We start from the raw sequence: 10,866 nt of genomic DNA, 5'->3' as shown, positions 1-10,866 counted from the left end.
TATATTTTTCTAAAAAAGATCGTTCTACAAAGTTTCGTTTCAGAGGTGTGGTACCAGAGTGGCACTGAGCTAGATTTCCACTAGATGATTTTTCCACCTAGAAATAAATTGGGACAGAACATTGCTAGGTGGTCCGTGTGGCTGTTAGTGCAGAGGAAGAATGAAGGGGGAAAAACACTCAGAGCAGTTAGAGAGATCCTATGCATGGTCAGAGCAGAGCTGAAAAACAAACTTAACAGGTCATGCACAGGTTTAAATTGATGTTCTTGGCTCCAATCGTTTCTTAAAATAATTTTTTATGAGCCTCAGAAGAATGCAGTCGAAATGGTTTGAAATCAATTTTTACTTATTTTCCATTCATAAAATATGAGAAGAGGGAGCCAATTTTACTGGTTCACTGGAGAAACAGTAAGGGTTTCCATAGTAGAGAAAGAAGTTGATTTCAACTCAGAAGATATTTCAAGCTTCAAGGGCTGTGTCTAGACGGAGAGGGATTTGCTACCCCCTAAGTCCTATCAAGCAAGGAGTGTAAATCTATTTCAGGGTCCTGGAGTTCCTGCAGAACTTGGACTATCAGCAGCTACAAGACCAGCTGCTTCTGGACCCCTTGCTGATGAGTTCAGCCTTCCAGGCTGAGAATTGTTTCATCAGCACACTTAAAAGTAAATCCTCCAGGGGGAGAAAACCCTGAATCAGTGAGGACGGATGGCTTTTTTGAGTGTGAGTGTGTGAATGTGTGCGTATGTGTGTGTGTCTCTCTCTGTGAGAGAGAGAGCCCGCGTGTATGTTCTCATTAGGGGACGATCTATGATTTGACAGCCTCGCTGCTGCGGCTCCTGCTGCTGCGGCGGCTGTATGGGCTGTCATTAGTTGAAAGGGCTGCGAGGGCTTGAAGGAACTGCAGTTCTGAGGGCTGAGCACTGCTGAGTGGTCTCCCTGTCAGACAAAGTAGACGAGATTGTCTGCAGAATTGGAAACTTGGACCTATTACCACTTCGTCTACCCAGAAAAGCAAGCAGCACTACAGAGGATAAGGTAAGAGAAGAAATTGCTCTCTATTCATAATACAGGGCAGGGGGCAGGGGGAAATCTAGGCTCATAGGCTTGCTATTTTATATCACAGAAATCTCACTCTCTTGAGAGCAAAGGAGGCAACAGCTAAATTCCCACCCACCTTGATCATTGAGCCTCTTGGCTTTTTCACTCTAATATCTTTTTCTTCTTTATTATACTTTTCTTAAGCATCTGAGAGGTTTCTTAGTATTTATTTTTCTGTTAGCAGATATTGTTTAGTTTTATTTCAATTGGGCACTGTTTCAAAACAGGGAGCTTTTTCCATTTCTCTTTTCTTAGGCATTTTTCTCCATTAAGAGGGAACTTAATGTGAGTTAGTCAAAACAGCTACTCCATCATACTACATCCTACACTACAACTGCAATAAAAGAAGTTTTCAGAAGTACATATGAGCCCTATTCCTATAGGAAAAAGTGGGAGGTGAAAGGAGAGGAAGGGAAAATTTCCTGTGACTGTGGCTTGATCAGAAATGGTGACGCTGTGAATGAATGTACTGTAACTCTTTTCAGGGGGATAGAACCTCTGCGATAAAAGTGGGCACTGCACAGAAGATGTTTTGAGAAGTGTGTGTCTGAGAGAAGCTTTTAAGCCAATAAAGATGGAAAACGAGACCATGAGTGAATTGAACCAAACACAGCTTCAGCCACGAGCAGTTGTGGCCCTAGAATACCAAGTGGTCACCATCTTACTTGTGCTCATTATCTGTGGTCTGGGCATCGTGGGCAACATCATGGTAGTCCTGGTGGTCATGAGAACCAAGCACATGAGGACACCCACAAACTGCTACCTGGTGAGTCTGGCAGTAGCCGATCTCATGGTCCTGGTGGCTGCAGGCCTTCCCAACATCACGGACAGTATCTATGGTTCCTGGGTCTACGGCTATGTAGGATGCCTGTGCATTACTTACCTCCAGTACCTGGGAATTAATGCATCCTCTTGTTCAATAACAGCCTTCACCATTGAGAGGTACATAGCAATCTGTCACCCCATCAAAGCTCAGTTTCTCTGCACATTTTCCAGAGCCAAAAAGATCATCGTCTTTGTCTGGGGTTTCACATCCATTTACTGTATGCTCTGGTTCTTTTTGCTGGATCTCAACATTAGCACCTACAAAGATGCTATTGTGGTGTCCTGTGGCTACAAGATCTCCAGGAATTACTATTCACCTATTTACCTAATGGACTTTGGTGTCTTTTATGTTGTACCAATGATCCTGGCCACTGTCCTCTATGGATTCATAGCTAGAATCCTCTTCTTAAATCCCATTCCTTCAGATCCTAAAGAAAACTCTAAGACATGGAAAAATGAGTCAACCCATCAGAACAAGAATTTGAATTTAAATACCTCTAATAGATGTTTCAACAGCACAGTGTCTTCAAGGAAGCAGGTAAGTAAAACTGAACCTCCAAGTCAATAGAGGAAATGTGAGATAGAGTTCCTTGTAAGATGGGACCAACTTTGCCCTATTTAGATGACGGTGAAATCAAAATACAATCACGCAAATGTTTCACAGTGTAAGCTTCTGTTTTACATATTAAATCCATCTCTAAAGCAACTGAAAATTTCAAAATAGATGGGGAAAATTTGATAGCACATCAGTAGGTGTCAGTTCAAGTGCTATGAACATATAAGGAAATATAAACAGAAACTCCAGAAATTCACCTTTAAAATGTTTGTGCCTCTCTGAAAATGTTGTCAGAATATTTGGACCATTTCTGGCTTTTATAGGGAAGAATTCTATTGCATGACAAAGAATTACCTTTAAAAATTCTACTACACAACAAAGACTTGACCAGATAGTTTGAGAATAGATGAGTAAAACAATGAAACTTTTCTTGCCATTCTATAGTTTTCACAACTGAGACATAACTGAGAGAGATTCTGAACTTATTTTTGTTAGTCTTAGTGGGAAAGATTCTATCACCCTCTCCTCCAGCTCCCTGCACAGTGTCCCAGCATGCAGAAGCTGAAAACACACTTTGCTCAGGGAACAAAAGGGCCACCATCAAGCACAATTTGTTATAAAGAATAACTGAATTGAAATTTTTTTAATCTGATTTTCCTAAGCATAACTAAAAATTCATTTATGCTTTTAGATTACCTGAATGCCCATGTGGTTACAGTTGAATAGTGGTTTTACTAGTGAATGAAGTACAACTTTGTTACAGTAGATATGATTTATAATCAATATAGGAATAAAATGCTTTTATATCATATACACATTTATCTATATTTACATAATTGTTCTAAGTTACTTACAAGCTAAGCTTTCAGTTTCTTTTCCTTCTTCGTTAAACATAATGAACAGACAGTAAATATTTATTCTCATAGCTGAAAAAGAAAACTTGAAATCAACAATCCTGGTTCTTTCAAATGGCTTGAATTTTCTCATACTTTTTTTTCTGCAGAGAATATAGTTCTTTCTGTGTGCACAGGTAGGAACTGAGTGTACTTTTCTAAAAGTATACATATAGATCATCCACACTATTTCTTCCTAAACTCTAGAATAGTTGATGTATGAAGAATTCTAATTGGATATATGGGCACACAGTGAAATAAACTACTAAAAAATATAGGTGCTTTAGATATGTATGAAATCAATAATGAACTATAACTAAAAAGAAATATATACAACATTTTAAATGATACAGTAATACTTGATTTATGTAAGATTTATTTTTTAAAATATTGGATGACAGAAGGGAAAACCTAAGCAGCTACTGCCAGTTCTTAGTCTTCTTTTGATTTGAATCTAGCAGTGCTACCTAATACAAGGCACATTTGGCCGTCTATTTACCCAGAACTTGATTAATGGAAATTTAGAGAGATCTTTTGACTATCTGCCAAGACAAACATTAACAAATACAATAAGAGGGTAAAGGATATGTACATCTCAATTAGAGGCCAAACATGGGTTAATGTCTGCATCAAGGAAGGGCAGTGCGTAAATTCATTCATTAGACTCCAATTTATATTCTTGTTATAAATTCTAAAAAATTGTTTGTCTGGTCTAATGTCTTTTCTTTCCATTATAGCCATTAGTACCTATCAGCATTAATAATATGCTTTAAATTACTAATTTTGTTACATGTTCACACTCTCATTTCAAAGCTGTTACAGATAAGCTGTCTTTGCAGAGGCTGTGTGAGGCAAGAAAAAGCCAAAGATTTGGTTCTAAACAGCCCTGGGCTTGAATGCCAGGGTTCCAGTCAAGGTCTACCACCTTGAATATGCAGAACTCTGTGAATTTTAATTTTTTCCTCCATAAACAAAATAAATAACAACATCCAGCATCAGTGTGAGGGCTCAATGGAACATCTTATGAAAGATACCTAAAGTGGAGTGGTGATTAACACCTGACTATTAATTAGGCTCCTTCCTAGTTTTTTAATATGTTGGCCACTGTAAGGGAAGTACGGATTTGTTCCTAAAATTATACACTCACAGCTTACACAAAGATTATTTGTTGAACTGATGTGTATATTATATAGCAACTTCTTTAAAGAACTTTTTAATAACTAGGGCATTTGGGGTGGTCACGTTAACAATATTGTCAGTCAGCATCCAGGAATGAGGGATGACGAATGTCCTGCCATGGGCAAGACAGTTCTGTACGATGAAGAAGTGTACCTGCTACAAATACCAAAACACCCTCCTTGAGAAACATGGGATGACATATAAATCAATAGGAGTGCACTTAAGTAATGTGTCCTGTAATTCAGTCCTGATTATAGATGAGATGGGAGTTTGGAGAAAAGAAGGAAAATTATGGGGCTACAGGGATCAGGGAAGCCTTCATGGAAGAGGTGGCATTTGAGACGGTTCTGGAAAGATGAGGCTAACTTGGAAAGTAAACATCAAGAGGGACAGCATTCCACGCAACATAAAAAATGAGACATGGTATGGGTCTGGAGACAGGCAAGGAGGGGTGCATAGGGTGGGACTTTTATGGGATGCAGTGACTTGGTTGCCGAAAATGAATGATGTACTTGGGGGAGTAGTAAAAAGTAAGATTAGACCGATAGAAGTGTGCGTGTGAGGTGAGGGTGGGAAGAGGAGGGAGAGAGAAAGAGAGAGAGAGAGAAGGCTGTAGAGGATTCCAGTGATTAGGCAGAGAAAAGAGTTTGAACTTAATGCAAAGACAACAAAGAATGTGAGTGGCGAGCAGGGAGCAGCAATGTTGAAAGTGGTGTTTGGGGATGAGAAATCTGACAGCTGGGGGAGGCAGATTTGAAGGGCGAGAGACCGGTGGCAGGAAAACCACTCTGGAAGTTGTTGGTAGTAATACAGGCACAAGGTAGCAGGATCTTCTATCAGGAGAATTTAAAGTAAGGTGTAAACCAGAGAGATGTTTCAAAGAAAGAAAGGTGTAATGTGAAGGATGAAGGGAGGACAATTCAGTAAGGCACTGGGTTCCGAGTCTGGAAGAACAGGGGTGCCCTGATGAATGGGAATGAGAGTGGTGAAGCAAAGCCAGTTTTGTTCAAATTTAGTGACCTTTAACCTGGCTTTATCTGCTTCCAAAACTCCACCTTCGATAACCCAAGGACTGTTATTTTAATATTTTCTCTGCATTTTTTCTTCTAGGCAAGTTTAATTTACATTTTAATAAATACTCATCTGGGTCAGGTCTTTCTAACCAAGTCATATTAAAGTCAAATGTACATAGCCTAAAAGAACTACATTTAAAAAGGAAATAAAATATAAGGGACAAAGTGAGATTTTTGTTTGATTTTTTTTTTTTTTTTTTAACTTATGGCCCCTATGCAGAAAATCCAGACCAAAATATTTTTTTCCTGTTTTTCAGAGTTTCGGTTATATTCTAAGAAACCACCTAAATATTGAGTAAATTCAGTAAAACAAATTACTCAAACTTATGGCCTGGAATTGTGTAGACAAAAAGATTATCTGAATGACTAAACCTTTTGCTTTTTATATTGGTTGATATGAAGGAGTCATGGTTGAAATTATTACCTTTGTTACATTGAAGCTCTATGTATGCAGTGCCTAAAGAGTCCCTCAGTTCAGTCAATTTAGGAGTTCACCATTTTGTAGATAAAATATTTCTATCTTTGACAGTATATTTCTATGTTATTGACTAGATCTTTTGCTATTTTGGAAGCACAGAAATGCCTGAACATCTCTGTAAAGGGATATAATGTCAATAAATGCATTCAATTCAAATGTGTACTTTCCACAGGATGCAGGGATATGCAGAATATTTTATATAAATCAGGCTATTGGTTTTATTTTCAGTGGAGTCACCCTAATATCTTTTTCTTGATTCTCACAGTACGATCGGTAGTGAAACCATGTAAAATAGTCCTAATAGAAGCACCAAGAGTTAATGGCAAAATTTTTATTATGGGTTTTATTTGACTAATCAAGCCTTAAAATGTCAAATAGTTTTTGTTTCCATAAAATTCTTAAAAGTCTTCCACCATGCTAGAAGGAATGTTGGTAGTCCAAGAAACAAAAGCAACTTTCCTTTTTAAAACAATATGTGCCTTTTGCTGTTATTGGTGGTCATGGTGATGATCATGATGATATAAAAACAATCATGTGTACTATGAAACACAGAAAATTAGGAATAAGGAAAAAGTTATCCCTTACCCCAGCTCTCAAAGACCAAAATCATGATCATTTTGTTATATTCCTTTTCTTATGTTTTGACTGGATCTTTTTTTTTTACATAATTATAGTCAAAGTGTATGTATAATTTTGTTTCCTGCCTTTTCACACAAAATGTTGAAATTAGTATTCTCAAAGAGAAAGCACAGAGTAAAAGAGAGTGATTAGGATTGAGTCAGTTTCTCTGAGCCTCCGTTTTCTCATCAGCAAAATGGGGGGAAACTTACCTCATTGCTGATATCAGATGAGATGTCTGCTCCCCCTCCCACCTGTCCATTCAGCTGCTCTTTCCTCCCTCCTGTGCTTCTTAGTGATCCCTATGGCCCTCCTGACCCTCCTGACCCTCCCTTAAGCACTCCCCAGTCATACAATGTGCTCATGGCAAATGAAGACAGGCAGGTAAAGGCCATGTCTTCTCTCTTCTCCCCTGCCTCCCTCCAACTCCTGCCTCCAGGGCTATTTACTTTTTAAAGAAGACATCTTGAACAAGGAAAAACCTTTAAGACACAAAGGAAAAGAGGCATAATGTTGGAATGTGGTGAACATAAAGTTCCATAAATTGTACAACTTAAGCAGCTGCCAGCACCACCTCCATCTAAGACAACCCTTGCTCAATAATCATCCTTCTCCCCAGGTAGCTTAATCAACAATTAGCTGCACAAGGCAAATTAATGATACTAAACTCTTCAGCATTATCCCTAAATTAGAGGTTTCCCAAAATTACTAGGGCTGTTCTAACAGGTTCATCTTTTATTTTTAATTGTTTTATTTGTTCCAATTGTCTTGGTTCAACTGTATCCTTAATAGTGGAAAGATCTCTAAGTTGTGAGAGGAAAAGTGTAATTTTAGTCACTTAGCACGGGTAGCTAAATGTGCTGTTTTATATTTATTAAAGAATAGATTTTCATTTTCTAATCTACATTCTGTATAAGGGAAGATTTTGTACATATCCCATAAATTGACTAAGTAATAATTCCCTGCATTTATGTGTTTTGTGTTCTTTGGTTTAGATGAACACACTTTGTTTATTCCCAATTTTATATTTGCAGCATTGATCCATAATTTCAATAGTAATGAAAAATAAACTTTTCTATATGCCTATGAAAATGGAAAACCTGCACTCCTAGAATTCTCAATTTGGCCCCACACACACACACAAAAAAAATCTTAAAACCAGCTAACCTTAAAAATGACAAACTACTTTACACCTCTTTACATAGCCTCTCCTGAATTCTTCTAAATGCAGATACCCCAAGTTCCCAGGTAAAAGCTGCTCTGTAATTCTGTTCTTAGTCTCCTTTACTTTTTTTTTTCCCCAATGATTTAAGGGAAAAGGAAAGTTATAAATCTAAAGCTGGAGCAACATTAAGCAAAATTTTGTAGTAGGTCATTCTTAGTCAATATCCTCCCAATTTAATTAAACATTTATTCACATCCAAAAAACATCTAGCTCTGCCCTAGGTGTGGAGGCTGCAGGGATATATAAAGACAAACTCTTCACCTTCAAGGGGCTCAACGTTGTCCACGTGCACAAATAATCCTGAACAGACCATTATATTCTGGGACAGAGGACACAGCATCGGGGAGGGGAGAGGCGAAAATGAAGGAAGGCTTCATGGAGTACTTGGGACTTGAACTGGGCCTATAAAGACAGGCTGAATGACTGACAGCAGCAAGAAGAAGTCAGGGAGAAAAGAAAGACTGTTCAATAGAAAGCAGGGAGTAGATGGGCGAGGACAGGGCACGTTCAGGGAGGGAAGACCGATATCGTTGAAGTAGGGCCATGGAAGGGAATTGTCCAGTGAGGGACGTCTGAACCAGAGTAGACAAGACATCTCCAGACCTGTACATGCAATTGTTCTTTGGACGTCACATAATTACATCAAATCCAATATGTCTAAAATTATCCCAGTATTTTCTCTTATAAACCTGTACCTCTTCCTTTCTTTCCTATTTTAGGTTCCCAGCCCAGAACCCTAGCAGTCCTTCTAAGTGCGTTTTTCTCCTATTATGCCCCCACTCGGAGCTAGGCCCTGGCTCATCACTCTCCTGGCTGACTGACTCCTCCGCTCACACCACCACTGTCCTGGTTCACCACCTCTCACTGCCCCATTTCAGCACACACCATACCAGCCTCTGAGACTCCCATTCCACTCTCTTCCAAATCATTTTGCTCATTGCTGACTAAGGGATCTCGCTAACACACAGCTATTATCAAAATAATTTTCATAGTTCCTGAGGCCTAGAGGTTAAACTCCTTAGCTTAACAAATAAGATCTTGGCCCCCTCCTACATTTTCAGCTTCCTCTCTCATGGATCTCCCAACCTGGACTTTGCACTCCTACAATTTTAAATTGTTTGTAGTTTTCTGAACCTGCTAGGTTCTCTCAGCCAGAACACCCTTCATCTGGCAAACTCCCATTATCTTTCAAGTCTCAAATCAAATGGGGCCCAATCATCCCATCAAATTTTCCCTAAATTTATCAGGCATATTTATATAGTTAAATTCCTAGCTATATAGGTTAGATGTTCTTCCAGTGTTTTTACAATACTTGGCATATACTTTAATAATTCTGTGTATCACACTTGCTAGCTTGTCTGTCTTCCCACTCTCAGTAATATCCGTCAGAGGAGGGCCCTGTATCCCCAGTATCCTCGGCCCTGCATTTGTCACACAGCAAGCTCCCAAGAGCGTATGTGCACAGTGGTGTGTCACAGCCAAGGAGCACAGGCTTCGCAAGAGCAGGTTGTTCGTCTCTCTCCCCAAACTGCATTCAGAGCCATCACACTGGGCGCTTAAAATTGGTCATGGACGAAGTACTTACACTGGAGAAATCAGCAACTATGACAGTACAGGGCCCTCTTTTTTTGTGGAGAGATGACTGTTAAATATTTGCCGGCATCTTTCTGTGTTTGTGTGTGTATGTATATCTATAAATATATATGTGTATATATAAAACATAATGAATTTGCATAATGAATATATAATAGATGAAAGCGTGAAAGAGTACATTCATGCATACTTAGGGGCTCAGTCAGGTCCAACACTCTATTTTCCTCCCTAAAAAATTCTTGTTTATTTGTGCCATATCCTTCTCTGATTTGAATTAAAATTTTCTTGTCTTTTATCAAATCTTTTTTCAATTCCAAAATAATCAAAGTACAACTAGCCAGTGGTGATTATGTTAGTAGATAAGAGTTTTTAGGAAGATTCCCCCCACCCCCCCAAACAGGACAGGCTGACTTAGAAACATGGCAGACTCAGGTATTATTATAATTCACTTTGTTATTAAAAAACCTGTGGGCTTTCCCTTGAGCCCTTAAAGTCTCCTCCACAATAGCAGAGCTACCTTAGACAGAAGGCACAGAGAAGCAGAGGGATGGCAACCCAGGGAAGGAAAACAATATGAACAGAGCTATAAAGATGAGAATAAATCCATCCAAGTGTCCCTATGTGACTAATTTTCCTAAAACCATTTGCACGCATCATCTTCTTTCAAAAAGAAATAGCTCCAATCTTCTCTCACTGGCTTTTAGAGCCCTCTAAAATATGACTCTTTCATCATTTTCTGGTTTTGTTCATCCATTATCTCTTTAATTCAATAAACATTTATTGAGCACCAATTTCATGCCAAACACTGTTCTGAAGAACCAATGATAGTTACTATCTTATAGAACTTCCAGTAAAATACGAGATAGTTGGAAAACACAAGTTAAGGTGTATGGCATACAGAAGAGACAACAAGAAAACAGTGCTTATTATATGTAAGTCTGGCAAGCAAGCCCCCAACAGAGTGAGAGTCACTCCCACTCTTGAAGAATGAGTAGGCATTCACCCGGACAATATGAAATACAAGAAGGCCTTCAAAACAACAGAAGCAGTCAATGGGGCCAGGAAACCAAGCACAAGATAACCACCAACACCTGCCTTCTCAGGTCCCTCATGCTATTGAGCAATGCCAGGGAATATCACATTCTACAGTTAGCGGCTACCTCACCCTTGGAGTTTCCATTCCAAAGGGACCTTCCGTGATCTCTTTCTGCCCATTTGCAGGACTATAATGAGTTTTCTCTTCTCATTCCTTAAATACCTATTTTAAAACTCCCTGCTGTCCTCAAGTCATTACACCTGGATTCTTTCCTCCAAAATCCCTCTCACAT

General features: G+C 38.9%; 1 protein-coding gene across 1 annotated transcript in view; it reads left to right on the top strand.

Moving 5' to 3' along the window:
- Nucleotides 1-1,672: 1,672 nt before the first annotated feature.
- TRHR (thyrotropin releasing hormone receptor) overlaps nt 1,673-10,866 on the top strand; it is a 31,083-nt gene continuing 21,889 nt past the window's right edge. Inside the window, exon 1 of the mRNA XM_069466091.1 lies at nt 1,673-2,461. Within this exon, the coding sequence (XP_069322192.1) occupies nt 1,673-2,461 (789 nt within the window). The remainder of the gene's footprint in view (nt 2,462-10,866) is intronic.

This window comes from Eulemur rufifrons, chromosome 3, assembly GCF_041146395.1.
Source record: "Eulemur rufifrons isolate Redbay chromosome 3, OSU_ERuf_1, whole genome shotgun sequence".
NCBI lineage: Eukaryota > Metazoa > Chordata > Mammalia > Primates > Lemuridae > Eulemur > Eulemur rufifrons.
The sequence above is the reverse complement of the archived record's forward strand: the minus strand, read 5'-3'. Positions and strand labels throughout refer to the sequence as shown.